This window comes from Xiphophorus couchianus, chromosome 22, assembly GCF_001444195.1.
Source record: "Xiphophorus couchianus chromosome 22, X_couchianus-1.0, whole genome shotgun sequence".
Taxonomy (NCBI): domain Eukaryota; kingdom Metazoa; phylum Chordata; class Actinopteri; order Cyprinodontiformes; family Poeciliidae; genus Xiphophorus; species Xiphophorus couchianus.
The window spans coordinates 3,083,082-3,104,487 of NC_040249.1; the positions used below are offsets into that span (position 1 = coordinate 3,083,082).

The window sequence follows — 21,406 nt, forward strand, 5'->3', positions numbered from 1 at the left end:
TCTCAAGGCAGCATTCAATTTGGCTTGGAAACTCAAAGGATGGAAGTGCATAATAGAGAAAAAAAAGAGATAAGTTTGTTGTTAGCTTGATCCTATGCTGTCATCTAGCAATTTTGCTGTCTTATCTGTATGCTAGCAACCAGCGTTTCCTAATCCCCCCAATTCCCATTGCCAAGTCGTAGCCTAATTGAATAGAATTGTAAATTAGCTTCCGAAGATGTTAACATCTCCTATTTTAGTAATTGTTGCTTTGGTCCCGAGTTGGGCTATTGATTGTTACCCCTGATAAAAGCAAACTTCTGCTGGTTAATTTTATTTACTTGAACTCCATTTTTTTCCCAGCTGACTGAATTGATTATATAAGTCTGGTTGTAAACGTGTGTACAGTCTTTTTTTTTTTGGTAGGTATGTCTTCTTTTTATAGTTTCATACAAAATGACCAAGTTACAAAATGGCCAGCACACTAATATAATATAACGCATAGGATTATGTTTACCTCCTACCAGAACAGCATAGCTTCTGAGTGTGTCCCACGAGTTTGTTCAGTCATTCATACTGTACAACAATTGTGCTAGGTGTGAAATCACATTAGCAGTAGCTGTTAGCCATTATCCACTGGAGTGTGTTTGGCAATCCAGAGGATGGGTAGATGTTTTCTGTCTGGAGTCAGCAGCTCAGTACATTTTACTTACAGCCAACTGCCACAGCTTGCCCCAGATACATTTGTTGGGTGCGCGCGCGATTGCATATGCAGTCGTGCCATTATATTATTTGTAACTGTCAGCCTCATGTCTCTTTTGTTAAGGCGGAGTTGAATGTGTGCGTGCCTTTTGTGCCGCGTTCCATGCCGGCGCTTGATAGATGCTCCGGCTCTGCTGTTGTGGTAATCAGTTTGCACGTTGGCTGAACTAATTTATCAATTCAGTTCCTCCCACTTGTATTCTCGCCCATGCGTGAACCCTCTCTCTTTCTCCTGCTCTCTTTCTCCGCCTCAGATAAAACACTCCTTTCTGAAAGACCATGCAGGCTCCCTATCTTTTATGCAAGTCTTCTGCTTCTCTGACTTCACTCACCCATTACGCCTTTCTTCCATGACTTTTTGTCATTTTTTTTATTTTTCTGTAACACTCATCTGTCTTGGCTTACATTTTTGAACGATGATACTTTTGTTGTTGTTATTTGTTTTTAAGGGACTGTAAAGACGGCAGATATTTATAGATGAACTCTTGGGATACTGTAATTTCTACTCTTGTCCTATAATAATATGATTGACGTTTTTTAACTTAAACCACAGAAAAAGTACATAATGTACAGGTCAATGTCGCATGAAACACATGGCCATAGGTTGGTAGTTTGTTCACTCTTGACCAGCTGACCCAAAGAGTCATTGTGACGGGGGACAGTCACGCACACCGACCCAAACACACAAGTATGCATGTCAATGTTTGTGCATTTTCGTGTGATTTTTTTGTGTACGGTTGTGTGTCCAGTGGAGTGAGGCAAATCGTAGCTAGTGAACCAGGAGGTGAACGCAGGCGGGCAATAACTCATGGTGGAGGAATTGGACTCTCGAACTGAAAGAAGAAACATCTGAAACCCTGCAACCAATGGCCGTCTATTTGTCTTGCTTCTCACCCTTGATTGTCTTAACGTCCTCCTGAAGCTTTTTAGGACCCAGGCTTTGCAATAGCTTTCCACTTCATCCACTTCAACATTTATTTTTCTCCGTTTGAAGCATTTTACGTTTAACAGCTGTTAGCTTTCTTGTCTTGTTACCCCGCTTGCTTCTCGAGAGCAGAACGAGGCCGAGGGTGCTGCTCACTTGTTTGTTACGACAGATTAAGTCATTGATTTGTAAAAGGGGTGCACTGATGGAGAAGGCCCGCTGCTGCACAAGATGAGGAAGGGCAGGGATGGAGCAGAATACGGGGAATGGAGAGAAACCGTCTGGATTGAAAGAGAATGTGGGCACAGAGCACATCGGAGCTAATTGTCAAAGAGGTGAGTTAAATGGAGATGGAATGGAGCAGAAGAGGAAAAGGTGGCAGCCAGATGGATAGTTAACAAAATGCTAAATATAGAGCAAAGTGGTGGAGTTAGAGGGAGGGGGTAAATGTTCTCTGATAGACCAGAGATCTTAGGAAAAGACAGAGGAAGAGAGCTGGAGTGCAAGAGCGTCATCTTTCAATAAGAGCCCTGCTTCACCTCTTTCTGTCTTTTTGTACTTGCTGCTTCAAAGAGCATAAGGCAGCAATTGTGAAATATCTTTACCTAGTTCCAGCAACTCCCCAACTCCGATTCCTTTAACCAACCCCTGCGGGGGCCAACGGTGAGTTTCTAATTAAAATGTTGGGGGCAAAAGGGTAATTATTATAATGGCATAATAATATCGCCAAGGTTATTAGAATGTTCTCCGGTCGCTAAATTGCTTCCTCTGAGAGATCGGATTTCAGTGGCAATAGGTAAAGTCAGATTTCCTTGAAAGTCAGGTGAAATGAAATGAATTCCCTCATGGCAGAGCTGTGATCTGAGATTTAGGTTCCCAATTGTATGTAAGAGTCTAAAAAGAGCATTTATTTTATCATCGTGATGGTATTTCCTTCAATTACTTTCACGTTTCGTTCTATTAGGAAGATTGCAAAGTGCCTTTGTTAAGCCTGTGTTGCGTCGAACTCCCCAGTAGCAGCACGAAGTTTCAGTGCGGCCCTGTCCTACCAGCCAGTCGCATTGTTTGTGTATAACAAGAGAACGTTTGTTTTTAGGCTTAGAAATCATTGCTAAAATGCTAGCTCCGAGCATTGTTGCTCGGAGCTTGCTGGTGGTCTTAGGGGCATCCCACTGTTTTCTCTCAGCTTTCCGCGGTACCTGACTGTGATGCGGCTTTGTAGATTCCTCTTACTCCCATTTAGACACCCCCTCATTCCCTGGCAGCCCCGAGGCAGCCCACCTCCAGCTGTGGCTGCTGTTCTCCACACCGCTTGGTGCAAGTACCGATCGCTTTGGAGTGCCTCCCCCTTGCTCAAATAGGCAGTAATTACGGGCTTAAAGAGGTTTAGTGGTCCAGCAAACTACATAATCACCACCTGAATTAGCCCCAGCTCATCAGCCTCAGTCCAATGAGCAGCAGTTACCGCTAGCACTAGCTAGTGCGCCGTACTCCCTTTATCCTTTATTGCACAGAGGGAAGCGCAGCAGCAGGTGTTGTGCAACATCCGGCCCCCTTAATAAATTTTGCCTCCCTGGAGCTGGAGTAGGGGGGGATTAATGAAGCACGCCTTCAACTCTCACTCAGTGCAACCGCCGGCAAACAATACAAGATTCTTTTGTCAACCGGGCTCATTCTTTACATACCTTAGACGCCGAAACCTTCCTCTTAAACATGTTCGCGCACGCTAAAAAGCTTCCATATATAGGTTAGAAACTCACTCAGCTGTGTAGCTGTTGGATCATAGCGCCCTGAAACGACAGAGCAACAGCTCCAGTTGCCTCCCAACATCATTCACTGAGCCCTCAGACTGTGTTGAATGATACTAATTATCTATTGTCCCCAAGCAGAAGCAGGTAAATTGTCTAAAGAGTAAATGACATTCCTCTCTCTCTCTGTCTATAAAGCTAACAAGTGGGTCTGCAACTAACAATCATTTTAGTCATCAATTAATGCGACGATAAATCGGCTAAAAAGCACATTATACAGATTTTACATTTAACCACCACTGGAAATACATAAACAGACACAAATAAGCAAACAATTCAATTCATTTTTAAATAAGAAAATAAACATTTTATTACCTAAAGTGCAATATCATAGCATTCCTTTAGTAAATCTAAACCTACACCACCTGATTAGTTTTAGCTAAAACATATTTACAGAATGTTTTTTTTTATATCTTTAATTCAAACTGTATATGTATTATTTGTACAGTTTGACTTAATTGCTGCTCTGCATATGTTTTTTTCCCCACCAAATTACCTTGTTTTACTCTATACTCCAATTAGCGATTAATAGATTACTAAAGTAGTTGCTGACTATTTCAATATTCAATTAATAGCGATTGATCCCATCTATGGTTTCAGCTTTACTAGCAAGATTTATCTCATTCCTAAAGGCACAAGAGCACTGTTCCTCAGACAGCAACAAGCAAAAGCTCATTAACGGATTAAAAGTGTAATAACATCTGTTTTTACCTGCGATGTCTTCGTTTCACAAAGAGGCGATTGAGAGATTTGACGACAAAAACATTTTTAAAGTGGGTTACTTTGCAAATGTTCGTGCATATATCAAAAATTTTTCCCTTAAAAGAGGATGGTGAATTATTCATACAGGCTTTGAGCTGATTTGCCATGGACCAACACCATAAAAAAAAAAAAACACTTTGCACTTCTTTTTTAAACATGAGCTTTTATTAGTTAGCTAAAACATTTTAGATTCCAGTTTTAAGTCACACTGTCGTAGTTAGCTCCCTTTAACTCTCTCAGAAGAGCCGTTTTCCACACTTTGATTTCGGATCGGCGCAGCTCGAATCAGAGGAAATTAGGTTAGGGGTGCTTTGTTTCCTTTCCTCTCTGGCTCTGTTGTTGTTTTGTTCACCCTCGCTCTCTATTCTTTTTGTCTTTAATCCCCCCCTTTTCTCCCAGAGCCCGCCTTGTTGCCGGGTCCCTGCTCCCTAATGAAGTCAAAGGGATGTCAGTCGCTGCCACCTACACAGAAAGGAATTTGAAATGGCGCTGCTCTCACAGAAGCAGCGTGAACCAACACGAGTATGAAAACTTCAACTGAATGAGCAGGAAAATTGGGAAATTGAAGGGGCTTGCCGTAGCTTAGACGGCGCGAGCTTACGGTTCGGAACGCCTGGTTTTAAAGTCCGCTCGCTCTCCAGGGTTTCAGGATATTTGTTAGCGCTTTGCTTCCCCAAATATTTAAAGTAATCTCATACATGTCTGGCAGGAGCTGGCTCCACAGTTTATATGTGTGTGCGCGCGTGAGACAGTTCGGTATGATGCAGCCAAAAGGCCTCGGGATTAGCTGTCAGGCATTCCTGATGGGCAGCTCAGTTTCCATTGAGATTTAACCGGCGGACTCAGAGGATTCGGCCATGTGAGCACCAGGTTTTTTCCGCGGCGGGACGGTTACAGCAATTAAAAGTCTTTTTGGAAGTGAAGATGCGCTCTAATTAAAAGTTGTTTACTGTGAATCATTCCACTTCTTTCTTTCTTTTTTCGCATCGTCGTGCCTTGTGGCCAAGCACAGCCATCTGCCGGAAAACGTAAGCAGACTTAAAATATCATTGACCCATGTCTGCGATCCGCAGATTGTGCCGTGTCACGGCCTCGCTTCCACGGGACGCTACATTGCGACAACATATGATTTTCCTCTTTGGTATTCCCCCACCCTCCGCCCATATTTCAATGGTTGCTTTTTTATAACGCTAATGTGGCGTGTCAAGGCTTTTAACATGATGCACAGAGGCTCGGGGAGCTCAGCTTTAAATAGAAGAAAATGCAATGATAACACCTAATGGCTAAGAAGGGAATGCGCAAGGGTGTAATTATACACACACTGAGATGGTGTGTTTGGAAAATGGAGTGTACATGTTTTTAATTATATATCTGAAATGATCTACCAGTTATTCAGAAACCAAACTATAAAATGTGGAATTGTTTTTTGCTTTAAAGATAAAAGGAGAGTTTAAAAACATCGGAGGAACCTAGAAGCGTGTCTTCTTTTTCTGCATTTTTTGCATGTTGTATGCGTCTTCCGCTTAATTGTTTTGCTTCTCATTGCAACCAAGATGCGAATTAAGCAGCTTAATTTAAGTCTGAGCAATGAGTCAAATTTATGTCTTTGAATTTCGACTTGGGTTCCAACAATCTCAAAGGCATAGATAGATCTGCCCTTATGGATAGGGAACATTGTCACTGATACCCGATTTAGAGGGTTTTTATTCCCAATATCTGGATCAATACAGATATTAACAATGGAACATATAGATTAATGTTTGTTTGTTGAGTCTTTTTGGTTCTACATTAACTTGTAAGTTATTTTGTACAGTGCTGTTTCTATTTTCATGGCCAGTAATGGTTCGGTTATAGGTTGGACACGGGACAGGAGGACCAAAATAGGGATCCGACAGAATATTTATGCCCTTATCTCTTTGTCAAACCCTGGGGCTTCACATATCCATTTCCACATCTCCTCCTTCTGCATTTCTCTCTCGCTTCCTCCTCCTCCCCCCCCCCCCCCCCCCCTCCGTCTGTCCATCCAACTCTTGTTCTTGTCTGAGGACGTCCTGGGAGGAAGACGGTCAGACAGGGAGAGGAAGTTGTTACCGAAAACCCCTCTTACCCACCCACACTGCGCATCTGTCCGTTCGGCCGCGCAAAAAGTTGAGCTCTCACACGTGCGCGGCTAGCCGAGCGAATGCGTCAGCGCTGACTTGCAAAGCGAATTATTGTTTGGCCATAATGGACACACAAAGCACTCTGACACATGCTCCATTTGATAAGACACAGACAGGAGAAAGAAGAAGAAGAAGAAACAGTTCCGCCCTCCCCGGCACCCTGATGCTGTGGGCCCTGCAGAGAGTGGAAATTCTCATGAAAGGAGTTGTATATTTGGAGAAGACGTATCATTAAGATAGGCTCGGGGAAGGGAGGGAAGGATGCGCAGAAACTTTCCATCTGCTCTTTTAAAGAACATGTTATTGCTTTTTGCACTCAAGGCCTTCCTTAGCTCCATCTCTCTCTCCCTCCCTCGCCCAACCCGCCGAACCACAGCCAGAATCACTCAAAGACAACGGTGAAACCCGGCGACTCGTTGCCGGGCGAGAAACTAAATCACAGTGTTTTGTCAGATAGGAGCTAATTTGGAGGCTTAGCATTGAGGAGGACAAAAACTATTTTGTCCTCCTCAGTGGCTGTTTGGCTTCCTGGCCAAGTTGTGCTTGTCACTCCGCTCTGTTTATCTTTGCTTTTTATTGTTTTTTTTTAGGAAAGCTGTTACGGGAAAAAACCCACTGAAGCACAGCTATGAATGAAATCTTATTTTGCTTATTTGCTTCCAGTGACCCAGGCTTTTTGAAGCTTTGGGATCCCAATAAATAGGCATTTTTGGAGGTCATTCAAACTCATTCTTTGGATTATAGTTGTCATTTCCACTCATTATGTCTGACTATGGCAGGATTTTGTGTTGTGTGCTTGAAAATCTGTAAAGTGCACAAGTAGAATGGAGAATATATAAAATGCTCTTTTAAGTCTGTGGTTCATATTAGATTCGGCATACAAATAAAAAAATAAGTGTTTCTGGTAGCCTCCTCCTAACTAAGACAATCTCTTTTTATTCAGTTGTGACATTTTTTGAAAGTGATTGGTTTTGTTTGAATTCTTCAAGATGCTGTTCATTAATAATTCTAAGGGATGCGAGTGCATGCGCTGTCACTTATTCATAGTTTTACACATTTATCTGACTTTTTAAGAGCAAAGTTCAACCAAGGGCTACATCTACCACTGTTGTCTGAAAGATTCGTGTACAGGTCAACCTTTACTATGTGCTGTTTTGTAAGAGACTTAAAATAAATTTTAAAAAGGAGTACTTTGAAATTAGCCTGGTTCTTGACAGGCAGTGAGAATAAAAATCTGCCAAAATCCAAGAAAAACAGAGCCTGGCCGTTGCCTTCCTATGTAATTCTGCTCGATTCTCATCTCCCTTCAGTGCTGCGTCTGAGTTTTCCCCCATTAGGTGGGATTTCTGTGGTTGAATTTCACAGAAATCCTGTGATTACACAGCAAGGAGAAGTTGTGACCGATGTAATCAATTTTCTGCGTTGTTTTAGTGTTGTAGTCTGCTTTTAGTTTTAGCAATGGCAGCAGAGGAAGTGAACAGAGCCGTTCAGTCCGTGTTGATCACGCTACCAAATATTGATCACGCTACCAAATATTGAATTAATATTAACAGCCGCCTCATTTGGCTCGGCCCGACCAGCTGTTGGCTGCCTCTGGCTACCCGTTGTCCAGTAGCAACCGTTAGCCATTAACAGCTGTTAGCCGGTTCTGAACTGGATAGCTCTTCGATGCACCGAGATTTTTTCAAATGCAATCCCAGAATGGTAAGCGCTTTGTTCTAAAGATCCGAAAAGGGAGTGTTTTCAGTGTGTTTTTGGCATTAGGACGATTTTAGAATAAAACAAACATAAGAAACTGCATCATATTAACTTGTGTAAGCTGGAGTGTAATTTTTATACCAATTACAGAGTCCTTAAAATACAGTTTGTGAAGTTAACAAAGGGGAGAAAAACAGGGGGCCCTTATGTTTTTACAAAAATATTACAAAATTCTGATCTTGTGTATTTCCCATGAACTCAGTGTCATGCATGGTCTCGTCTCGTGAGCCCACGTATTGTTACTGCCCTACCAGCCAGTTTAAAATAACTTCCTCTTCACATCGGCTTCCTTCTTCCCTTCTTGACGTCGCTCGAAGTCACACTCGCCCAACCAACCCCCCATTTTCCCACTGCCTGAAATCCTGATTATATGAGTGTGACTAGGGTTGTGGATCAGGTTTTGTGTGCATGCCTGGAAGCTACGGCGAGGGGAGCATTGAGAAAGGACGTGCTTGTGCTGAGCTGTGGCCGCTGGCATGGCTGAAGCCCCTTCGGTATCACGAGGAAGACACTCCTGCCTTCAGTTCCATGGCACGCAGAATAGACTCATTGATCAGGTTTGATCAGGGAGATTTTTGAGGACATCTTTTTTCACATGATTTGTTGACATTAATATGTTATCGGAGAATTTATGTGATTCCTTTTTGTAAGCCAGGAGGGCACTTGGTTCTCCACAATGCCCCGTCTTGTATTGGTAGAGTTAACGAACCCTTTGTTCGCCAATACTTCTCATTTCCACAGAGATTTTGTAAAATTAATCTTATTAGTTTTTTATGACATCCTACTGACAGATAAACTCATAAATAGACATACAACCGACTTTGTAACACACCTCTGCTTTCGTAGACGTGTCGCTATGTCAAAATGGGCGGCTAAACGGTAGCGCTGTCACGTTTCACGCAGTAAGCGTTTTACACGCACATTTATGTTGCGGTTCTCGCAAATCTGACATTATCTGATCAGCTTCGAACACGCACACATGTACGCAAACCTACACAATAAACGGGGTAATCTCGAGCAAGCACACACTTCCAGCAGAGGAGCGCAGAAGAAAAAAAAAAAAAAAACGGTTGATGAAGTGGACACAAATTTGGCCAGAGGCGACAATGCAATTATAACTTAGCGCATGAAATTAGCCTCCTTGTGTTTCCATTCCCCGCAACCAATCACATGGATAAGGAAATGCTGGGGGAAAAGAGAAAAAAATGAGTCTCCTCTCACGCTCTCTCCTCCTTGCTCAGCATTAAACACAATCCTGGTCATTATGCGCTGGAAAAACTGTAATAAAAAAAAATGAAAACGCTGGCGCCAGACTGATTTTTCTTGTCTGATTGACTATCATGAGGCCGTCGCTTTGTTAACACCGGCCACATGTGTGGTGTCAGTGTTGGTCACCCTAATTCGGGATGCAAGTAATAAATGCCAGCAACAGAAGTTATGCTTCTTTTTTTTTTTTTTGTCTTTTCTAGGCTTTTCAGTGACATTTATTGGTTTCATAAAAACTAAACGTTTGACTAAATCAAACCCTGTGGTTAGTAAAAGGTCGTTCTTTTTTTTTTTTTTTTTTTTTTTTTTAACTAGCATATCTCATGTAAATGGATACACAATCACTTCCAGTGTGTTCAGACACACTGGTAGTGAAATTACTTTGCTTCGTTCACCCCTGGCTGTTCTTCATCATCGCTCCTCTTCTCTTTTCATGGCCTGCACACGGCACAGACCCGGATTTGTCTCACTCATGAACCGGACATTGTACTGCATGAAAAAGAGTCCAAGCCGCCGTGATGCCGCACGCTCTAATGTAACTCCACACACTCCTTCAGTGCACATCCGCCTGCTATATAGACAAACAGGTGGCTCGGCGTTAACTGTTCTCAGCTGGCTCGTGGTGGGGGCGACTCGTAAAGCCGCTTTGAAACAGGCTCAGTTTAACTGACCAATCGGATGCAACAATATGCATCCAGGTTTCCTTTTGGCATCCAAAACTAAGCCAGCAACCTAAAGTTGATTGATTTAGTTCCAGTTTTATGAGTCTGACCATGCCAGAGCGTTCGCGAAAGACTATAGCTGCGTTTCCATTGTCTTTAAAAGTGCGCAAATTGAAATTTGCTCAATGGAAAAAGATCAATTTTGAAAGAACTCGTGTTTTTCAATTAAAACATTTTTGCCCTAGGCTGAGGGGATGTTTCGGCCGTATCAAAATTAGTGTGTTTCGTAAAACTGCACTGGAAACACTTGTTTTTGTCTCCTCAAACGAGTCGCAACCGGATGTTACCACTAAAGACGGAGAGGACGACCGGAACGGGGTGGAGGACGATGGCCTGGCATGTTTCTTTTTAACGATTTATCATGTGAACAAACTCATTCACGTGATCTTAGCTGCATTTCTTATTTAAATGGAAACACCGCAATTGTGAAAATTGCGTTTTTTCGACCGATGTTAAAGTTTTGCGCAAACTTATACTGGGAACGCAGCTTCTCTGTGTGCGGGAATGTGAGACTTTTAGGAGATTTTATCACGGTAAAGGAACCCTATTGCACCTCAATAGACAAACCCTTTAAATATCGAGGTCTTTTAATGTTGCAAGATTTTGTGCATTGGAATTTGGAAAAATCACAAACTGCATCTCCTAAAATCGTTATTAAATGCATTAAGAGCTCGCTTGGATTTGTTGAGCTGAAGTTATTTAACCCTTTAAAGACCTCTTAAACTGGATTAAAAGCCTCACTGAGAAGGTATTATGTATTTCTAGGGAATCCCCTCTTCCTGTTTTAAGATGGAGGATAAAAGAAAGCCAAGGACGCATTCGATATGCCACAGTGAAAATGTATCAATCTAAGGAGCAAACTTAACGATTAAATCAGTGTTACGATCTATAACCGGCGGGAGTGAAGACAAAGGGTTACGTGAGTGTTAACCGTCTTCACTTGTCTTTATTCCTTTGGGTTGATGCTACATATTCTCATCTCACTGATTACATATGCAGCGGGGCGAAAGGGGTGGGGGGGCGTCAATGCGAATATATTTGTGTAAGAGGCTACCTAATTATCAGAGCTGGTTCTCCACTTCACTTAACTTTCTAATTGGCTTGCCTTTTTGGCTGCCATTAATTACAAGATTTCATATTCAATTAATGATTTGTGTGTGTGGAGGGAGGAAGAGCTTATTGATGCGCTCATACTCACACCAACTTACAGTATAAATCTAGATATAGACACACACGAACACACACGTCTCATTTCTGCCTTTTTTTTTTTTTGCTCATGCGATTGTTCACATGAATGCAGACGCTTCAACCAGAAGCTTCATTAATCAGTTTGTGGTCATTTTTTAAAAAAATGATCCTTCTCATGCATGTCGTCTTTCTCCTCCCTCAGCATCCCTACCCCTCAGAAGAACAGAAGAAACAGCTGGCGCAGGACACAGGACTCACCATCCTACAAGTGAACAACTGGTAAGTCGCTTCGGAGTTTACATGCAGTCGATTTTTTTTTTTTTTTTTTTTTTTTCGGGGTGGGACCGCCTGGGGCTATCCTAGTTCTTAATGATTGGAATTAATGCCTCCCCTCCTCCCCTACTTTTCATCCCTCTCTTGCCGAATTCCTCCTCAACCCAGATCAATCCACGTGAGGAGATATGGCCTGGAGTGGTTTCTCTCTCTCTCTCTGTCTCTTTTTTTCCCTCAAAAAGCAACTGCTTAACTCAGCCCCGACATGAGCATCCATGTAAATTAACTATCTTTAAAAAAAAATCCAATAACATCATTCATTATGTGCAAGTTAGATGAGGATGATCACTTGAAAAGTGGTAGCTTACAGGGTAATTATAGGTGTTTGGCCCATTCATTTCAGGGTTTATGGATTCTTTTTTAGCCTTACTGTAATTAACATTCATTTTAATCTTCGGGCTTATTTTGTCTAAGTCGATTGCAATATTTAAGCAGAATGTTCAAATCTAGGATTAGTTTTACTCTTAATAGCAAAAAATACTAATTGCTTTGATTTGTTGTCCTACTTAGTGACTTTAGTCATTTTTTAGCAGTACATGCAGCTCATGGGGGTAGATGAGACATTAAGTTGGGGTCACTAGATGAGATGACTGTTTTTTTTTTTTTTACTTTGGAGGATTTCTGCAACGTTAAAATCCTACTTGTAAATCTACAAAGATTTACAAACCGGTACAGTAAAAACAGACTGTACCGGTTTGTTTTTACCGGTACGGGTTTCACAAACTGCATTTTAATAACCGGTCTAGAAAAATCTTAATGGAACTCTACAGAATACTTCGCAATGACCGTCTCAGATCTCACGTGCCACGTTACACCATATGTCTGTGCCACTACACTACTGCTAGTATTTGAACCATGACCGGCTGGCATCATGCAGGTCTTCTGAAACACAAACGCTGCATTGATGAAAACTCACCACGGCATTCCAGATGCTCGAAACTGAAAGTGAAACTGGTGGCATGACCTACTTTATGGCTTTTCTGACCACTGTAAATTTCACATCTTTCAACCCGACCACACAATTCATGCTGCATCAAAAGCAACAGAAAACGTTAAAGATTAAACACTTTAAAAACCTTAAAATCTGCATCGATTCCTCATCTTTAGATTTGCTGAATGTGGGTTTTTCATGAAGACAGAATACGTGACAAGCGAGGCAACAGATTGAGAGCAATTTATGTATTTTAGATTGACTATACAAATCAGATGCTGATTTCATGCATGCCTATATGATCTTAGGGTGTAGAAATTGTTTGTATCTCTTCTGTTACCCAGTTATATTTCTTCTTTTTTTGACTGGCTACATTAAATATTGACACTTAAATGTGTTTAAAGTTCTGGGAACGTCTTCAGTGCTTTCTGTGTTGGTACGAGTGGCGTCATTAAGCCTATTTTAGGGAGCTGAAGCCTCTGAAAAAGTGTTTTAAGCCCCTCTAAATAATTGGGTGTTTATTATTTTTATTTTTATTTTTATTTAGTTGTTGTTAAAAAAAAAAAAAACTGCCAGCAAATTCAATATAATTTGGCCAGAATATGCCACAAATAATTATGTTTATCTTGGCAACATTTACTAAGAAATCATTTGTTATATTGATCAGCTGTTCAGTCATATTTTGTAGTGTGAGTTTTCCATTACCCTGGAAACTAGTTTGAAAAAAGCAACTTCTCAGTTTTTGTTTGAGAGATTTTCTACCTTCTTGTTGTGTTTGCTCAGATTCTGGGGGCTAACCCCCCCCTTGTCTTTTAAACCTAGTGACGGCCCTGGTTGTCATCCAGCCCAAAGAGCAGGGCTCATTAACTGAGCATTGCATCTGAACAATTCCTTTCTTTCTTACTTCGCAACAAGAGTTTTAACTCCCCATTACATCAGAGCTTAAATGAATCACTATCACAAGATCTCATAGCTCCAGCATTTCAAATATTTTTGGAACAACTTTAGTTTTTAAAGTCATCCTTGTTAACAAGGGGCCCCACTTGGAAGTCTACAGCCTGGCTGCTAACCTGCCTCTGCAAATTACCGCTCTGCGAGTGCCAACTGGGCAGCTAATTGCAAACAAGTGTGACTGGCCAGGCTCATAAAATAAGGTTGCTAACTATCCTTTTTAACCTTAGGTAACACTGTTAAAGGTAGAAAGGGGCCCTATGTCCTCGCGCGGCCAGTCTTATCAGTGAGATAGCTATCAGCACATGCTTAGCGTTATTAGCCGTGTCTAATTAAAGGGGCTGAAGCCCGGGTAGCCGAGGCACGGCCCTGGCAGAGCGCGTTTGATCTGCGCAGCCCTTAAAATAATCCTTGAAAGCGCCTTGCGAGGTGCGGGCATAAAAACGAGCGGAGGAGAGGCGAGAAGAAAGGGATGAGAGGCCTAGCGAGAGTGAAAAATAGATGAAGAGCAAAAAAAAAAAACAGCGTGAGATAAGGACAAGAAGGAGGGGAAAAGATCAGGCCTGATAACTCCCCCATTACCAGCCGTCTAATGATGTTAACATTATTCCCAGCCATTGTTTGGTCTGAGACCTCAGAGACGTTAGATTAGGGTATGATGGATCAGTCTGTGGAGGATTATACCCAACACAAACACACACACACACACACACACACACACTGCCTTCTGACCAAAGGGAATCCTGTAGAGGTTCTCAAATCACGTGACCCCCCCCAACCTCACCACCTTTAAAATCCAAGGGAGGGGATCACTTCTTACAGCTGTGATGTTGTACGTGTGTGTGCAAGAGACAGATAGACGTACACAGTCACATGAACTGTAGCTTGGTCTCGTTACCTTGAGTGTGTGTTTGTTTTGTTTTCTGTACGGGTACGGCAACAAACCCTGAAGGTTTGTGTGTGTGTCGGTGTGAGCGAGTGAGAGAGAGAGAGGGAGAAAGCAAGGCCACCACACACACTGTGCAAATCGTAGGTGGCTAATCTTGGTTTATGGAAGATGTCGTGTGTGTGTGTGTGAGAGAGAGAGGAACCGGGGGTGGTTAATCTAAGGGGTATTAACTGTTAAACCCTGCATGCTGGGATCCCGCTGCCCCCTCACATTTCGATATATACAAGTGTGTCCACATGCGTGCGTGTGTGTGTGTGTGTGTGGGGGGGGGGGGGGGGGTATTTGTCCACAGGCAGATTTCCATGCATGGTTCGGTTGTCTGAGCAAGCGAGCCGCAAGTCGCGGCTTGAAAGGACAACTGAGAATTAAAAGAAATACAAAGAAAACGAGGAGAAAGAGATAAAAGCAGGAAGAGAACGATTAGAAGAAGAGAGAGAGGTGGGGAAGAAATGGAAAAATAAAAGACGGACAATGACGGAGTGATGTAGAGAGAGAGAGAGAAAGACAGAGGGCGGTTATGTTAGGGGAACTGCCATTTCACTGGCGTGTTGTTGCGCTGGATGGGAAGCCCCGTCATTGGGTGTCTCCATAGCAACCCCTAGTGATGTTACCTCCTGACCCACTGATTTAGTGAAGTCAATTTCCCTAGATGTGATTCTGTTTGTCAGCGGCTATTGGAAAAACACACTCGTTCGCACGTAGACGTGATCAAATTCAGACGCGCACACACACACAATGCACACACACACATACACACACCCACACACATCCACACACATGCACGGTGCGCAATCGTTGTCAGTTTCCACCGAACCCTCTCCGCAACTTCAGAGGGCACGGAGCGCTTAGCGGGAGTGTTGTTTCGAGTTGCTCGAAAACCATTTGAGTTTAATTCGTGCGTCTGTGGTCAAACGACCACAGAGGCGCGGCGGGGTCGTCCGTGTTTATGTCGTCCCAGCAGAGGAGGGTTTAAAGATGAAAAGCGTACGACCGCGCGCACGGACGGAAACGCATGCCCCGTCACGTGGTAGAGCGACACAACGCCTGCGCGCGCGCACACAGATTCTCTCCATCGTCATGTGCTTCATCACACAGCGTCTGCTGCTGCACACTCGTGTAACTCTCTCCTCTTGCTCTTTTTCTCTCTCACGCACCGCGGATGTGTTAACACACATGTCTCCGTGCATTATTGATGAGCGAGCACGTGGTGGGGCTCGGCGAGATTAAATAAAAATGCTAAAGGCCGGCAAGGGGCCGCAGATCACTCATGAATTATTGGCAGAAGTACGCTGCACCAGGGAATCTCAATTTGAATGGAGAGAGATTCGTGCAGAGTAGAAAGAGAATTGAAACGAAGGAAGGCCCGAATGGAGACGCGCGCACACACACACACACACACACACACACACACACACGGATGAGGAAAGTTACAGATACACTTGGTGGACAGGGGCGCTGTCCAAGCACAAATGACCTTAGACCCACGTGGACACATACAAGAACTGATTGATTTCTTATTATTATTAGTAACAAGATTCTGAGCTTTCCTATGAGATGATGATGAATGTGGCATCGATGAAAAATCCTTAGTGATTAGAGGAAGATACTTAGTGATCCTTCAAGGTCTTTGAGCAGTAGATTATAATGTCATCAGTATACAAGTGGACTTGTATACCCCTTAGCGAGTTGCAGTGAGTCTGGCGTACACTTTCCTGTCAGATGCATACAATAAACATGCAAAAGTATTCATGAGTCAAAATTCAGCTCGAATACTGTCAGCCAGGAGACAAAACGGGGGGAGAGTCATTTATTCTGACAGACTGTGAAGGTAAAAACAGAGAAAACGACCATTTTTCCAAATCATTTTCTCATGCAATGTAAAGTTTACGAAACTTTAACAAATTCCGCAGGTCTGTGACTTTGTCTGGTCCATTTTTGGCTAAAACGTTTTCATTTTCCATTCAGCGAAGTTACTCGGTGGGTCGAGTATCCAGAAATTTCACTCGAGACAAAGGAGCGATACTTCATAGCGAAATTGCTCAATCAAAAGTACATTTTTCTCCAAAACTTGCTCTAGTAAATGTAACCGAGTTGATGTACGTGGTTACTACCCACCTCTGGCCATTGATCACAACTCAGCAGGAAGAAAAAGTCTTCATCACGGCGAACCACAAGCAGCTCAGGCTCACGAAGATAAGCTATCGTGAGAACGTGCACATTTGTTTGGAAGATAAAACTAATGCTGACCTGCGCGGACTCGGGCTTATCTGCACGCGTATCTCTCTGCAGCCACTTTATCAAAGTGTTTCAGAACAACACAACGCAATTATGCAGCACTAAATACAGGCAGCAGCTAAAAGCTCAATGTGCATCATATAAAACGTCTCTCTGTGGCAGCAGTCAGTATATCTGCGCTAAGTTCTCCTAACGCTCCGGTGATGTAAAAATCGATGCGCAGGTCATCAGGTTTCCCTTGTTGGCTGCCCCTCTCCTTCCTGCCTGCAATTTAATAATACCCCTTTAAAGGCAGTGTTTAAGCCCCGCCGAGCAATTGTTTTGTCAATAAGACCTCCTTTTACGAACGTCTTAAAAGCCTGGACAGAGAGAGAGAGAGAGAGAGAGAGAGAGAGTTTGGAGGAGAGGATTCAGAAGGAGCTGGCTGGACGAACGGTGATGCAGCCGAAGAGGGCGTGGCGCGGCGCAAGTGCATCTGCTGCTTATCGGGTTTCTGAAAGCATGGGGTCGACACAAAACAGAGCCGAGCGGGGGAGGCAGAGGAACAGAGCAGACACAGATAAAGGTGGAGGAAACAAGAATGTGGAAAATTTGAGTTTAGCTCTTCTAAAATGAACATAGGAGCCCATTTAAAAACCTTCCTGTACGGCTTTATGGGTTAGATTGGAATTTGGAGGCGCCATCTTTGAGATTCTAGTGGTAGATTTTTGTCAAAACAAAAAAAAAAGAATAATAACAACTTTTGAGTACGTGCTGGAAGTTTGTGTTGGGAAGTAAAGAAATACATTTGAACATTCATCATTCGCTAAGCAGAAAAGGCAAGTTTTATTCTTATTGGCATGGCATGAAGGCAGAAAGTGTTTGGATTTCATTTTATGCTTAACAAACCTCTCCCACATCCTGATATTTTATGTCATTTCTATTACATAAAGCTCAGTACGTCAAAAGATGTTTAGAAAAAGAACAAAAAGTTGGTGAAAGGACTTCCAATTTTTTGAAAAAGACTTAAACTTATGGAAAGAAACCTATTTATCTATTTATTTTTACCACTTTGTTAGTAAACCCTATGAGAATGCATATCATCACCTTCCTAAAAGAATGGCTTGAGTGATTTTGGCAAAAAATAAATCACAACCTCTTTTTTTCCAAAACATGTCTAACAAACAAATATTACACACACTTTAGCAAAAACTGACGTGTGCCATTATTTTAGGAAGGGGACGAAATACAACTGTACTTATGCCTGCAGACATATATAAATACAGAAAGTGTTTTCATTTTGTTCTCTCTCCTGACAACAACAAACACTCTCAATATCTGATATTTTATGTGATTGCTGTTATTTAATGCTCAGAATATCAAACGATCTTGACGGCTAAGTTGATGGCTCGAATTTTGTGGAAGGAAACCGATTTATCTGCTTATATTTGTCACTTATATCAATATTTTGTTTGTAAAACCCTATAAAAAATGCATATACCGCTGGGCTTCTGGATGTTCTGGTTCCTCCTTACAGACTTCCTGTCTACAAACATTGTGTTGCCATGTACGTTTGGTTTTGCCTTCATATTAAATGATTAAATAATCAGATTTACTGATTAAATCAGACAGGGGCTCATAAACTATCCCCAGTATGAGTGCTGTCGCTTCGGATAGCCTACAGTGTCGGTTATTGCCATGAATAAGACTAAATAATCCAGGTCCAAGTGGTAAATAATGGAACAGTGAAATGTAAGAGAAAGAGAGGAAAACGGGTACAGTGAGACGAGTTGTGAGGCTCGGTATGTTGACAGGCCAGAGAAAGGTAGATGCTGGAACTTGTTCGCAGAAACTCTTCTGGTGTGCGTGTGTGTGTTTTAGAATTAGCAGGCCAAGTTTCAACCTATGCCCCGAAGCCTGTTTCGTACACTTTGCTCCGTCAGGTTGCTTCACTCTGAAACTCTCTGACATTACAGCAGACACACACACACTTCAGATATGACCTCACCCTCGGTTTCCCAGTGCAGGCCTAAGATGCATGAACAATTTCAAAAACGATATCAGAATCTCTCAGTTGCTAGCAATAGCCCTTTACGGGAATCTTCAGCCTGTGCCGACACAAACTCGATCTTTACTGTATTGTGTCAACAGAAATCCGCGTGGTTGGTGTGTCGGTGCACAACCTTACACACATGCAAAAGATGCACCCACTCCACCGAATGCCATCCCTCCTCCTCCTCCTCTTTCTCCCCCTCTCCTCCCCGTGTTTCTCTTACATCACAGCCCGCCGCCCGAGGCCAAACCTGCATTTCTCTTCATTCGCCCCTCGCTCTGTCTTTTTTTTTATTTTTTATTATTCCCTCTTCTTTTCTTCCCACTCCCCTCCTTTGCTTTTCAGCCTCCTTTTATAGTGGGGATGGGAGGAGGGGCTAGTTCCAAAACATGAAAGGGTGGCAGAATGTGAATGCCACGGTCTGTGTGGAAACCCACACGGTCGCCGTCGTACTCTCCGCCGTCCGTCCGTCGGTTGGGCGTTCTCACGTTGACGTTTGCTGTGAAAAGGGGCCAAAATGGCAAAGTGTTTTGTAGCACCAAAGAAAAGACAAAGACTGGATGTAGGGATGACATTCATTTTCTGCTAATAAATTACGGGTGTTTCCGACATAAATAACTTGCTTCGGTTGGCTTTCTGGTGAAATGTGGCCCCCTCCAAGCCTCCGGTTAAACTATTATGTCAAAATCTTACTCGCTGCTACTGTAAAAAGACATAATATGACACTTGGGCTGTGTCGATTTTTCAATAAAATATTGCTGTGTTTGCACGGCCCATGCCAAGCTAGTGAGCATGTGGGGGGAAAAAATAACGATACATTTTTTGCTTTCGGTCTGCTGACAGCGGATATTTGCTGCCCAAAAAAAAAAAGCTACCTTCACTTGTTTCTGAGCAGCAGTGAGGATCCCCCATGGTGAAAGCTGCTGCGAGCTGCTGGGGGGAAGTGACACGCGCAGTGGCAGGATATGACACGGGCAGTATGGAGCGGGATTTAGGTCACCCAGTCCGTTTGCAGCAGTGCCCGTCGCAAAACCCCGTCAGCAACACAGCCTGTGTGTGTAACCGCTCTCCACAGATATCCTTGTTATTTTTTTCTATTTGGAAACTGAAGAGACGTGTAACAGATTCTTTTTGTAACTAAGCGTATTTATATTTATAGTTGACAACCTCTCGCACTGTAAATAAGGTGATACATATGTAACACTCACCCCTAAAGTGGCTCAAATGGAACAGAGCTCCACATGCATTCTCAGTGTGTGCTGTGCATCCACGGTGAGAGCCACACCAACGGTTCGATCCAAGCCCGAAGGCTAGAGGACACAGGCTGGGTCCGCTGCGGTCGGGGAGCCGACAGCGGCGCTTGTTTCTGACCAGCACCAGGCTTCCAGCCATCCCTTTCTCTCTCCAGTATTGATGGACAAAGGTGGCTGAGTTCAACAGTGGCGCAATGTGCCAGAAATGAAGCGGGGACAAAGATGAAGCCTGAATCCTATTTGGTTGTTAAGCCCAGACTTAGTTTGGGACTTTTGCTTTTAGCTCTTATTTTGAAGCAACAAAGGAGAAGCAGGAAACCAGACACTGGTTAGGGTAATGTTCATGCTTCTAGTTGACTTCTTTGCATAGTGAAATTCTCTTTAAACCTCTAAAACAGCCCCATCCTATTCCACTCTACCCTACATAACCCCATTTTGCCACCTTTGTCATATCCTGCCCTACATTCCTTATCATTTTATATTCTACTTTGCCCTCTCTGTCCTACCTTAACCTACCTTATTTTGATGTCTACCCTACTTTATCTTCCATACCATACCCTACTATATTCCACTTTACTCTCCACACGCTAGTTTACACTGCGCCTCCCTCCTTATCCTACCATTCTTTACACTTCCTACATAATTCAATGCCATTTCACCTCCCTAATGGCTAGGGGAGTAAATTTGCTTCACTCAGAAAGAGGAGCTGGAGTCAGATTTGACCACTGCATCTCCTTTCAAATGTCTAAATCTCTGTCTTTATCCTTTTTATTTATTTATATTTTTGCCATCGTTATTTTTGCGCCTGTCTGAGTTTCATGCGCCTCTCGCTGTCTGTGTTTCTGAATGTCGTCTTTTGGCACGTCCCATTCAGATGTCAGTAGTGGCTGCAGAACCAGCTCCTGTAAGAGTCACTGAGTTCACGTGCGGTTTTCAAGTGGCAAATATTTCCTCTGTTTGACTCTGTGAGGCACCTGGTTGCCATGGACACGCACATAAACAGACCGAGCTCCTCTCCGGGCTGTCTGAGCGTCTTTGCCGGCCTGCTGCTCCACTCTGTAAAACCAGTTTTAGTGGTGGATTCATGGCCCTTTTAATGGACACTGGGCCCTTTAGGTAGTGGAGCAACAGGAACACTGTCTCTACCTCGCACACACATACATGCCTGCATTTTATGTGGGAGAAGCAATGGAGATTAAGCGACCCCGTGTCTGTTTGCGGTCCGAAGCTCCAGTTGAACTTCACACAGTTTCTCCTGAGTTTTTCCCCCCTCCCTCCATATGTGACCCTGTAAATCCACCTCATGTTATTAGAAGCCGAAAAAGCCCCTCCATGCACTCGCCGTGTTTGTGTGCGTCGGCGTCCGTGGGTGTGTCGCCGCATAGCTGCC

General features: G+C 43.1%; 1 protein-coding gene across 2 annotated transcripts in view; it reads left to right on the forward strand.

Annotated features, from left to right (window-relative positions):
* meis1b (Meis homeobox 1 b) overlaps window positions 1-21,406 on the forward strand; it is a 107,742-nt gene that overhangs the window by 64,476 nt on the left and 21,860 nt on the right. For both annotated transcript variants that reach the window (XM_028006013.1, XM_028006014.1), the window contains exon 9: window positions 11,535-11,611. In XM_028006013.1, coding sequence (XP_027861814.1) covers window positions 11,535-11,611 — 77 coding nt within the window. The remainder of the gene's footprint in view (window positions 1-11,534; window positions 11,612-21,406) is intronic.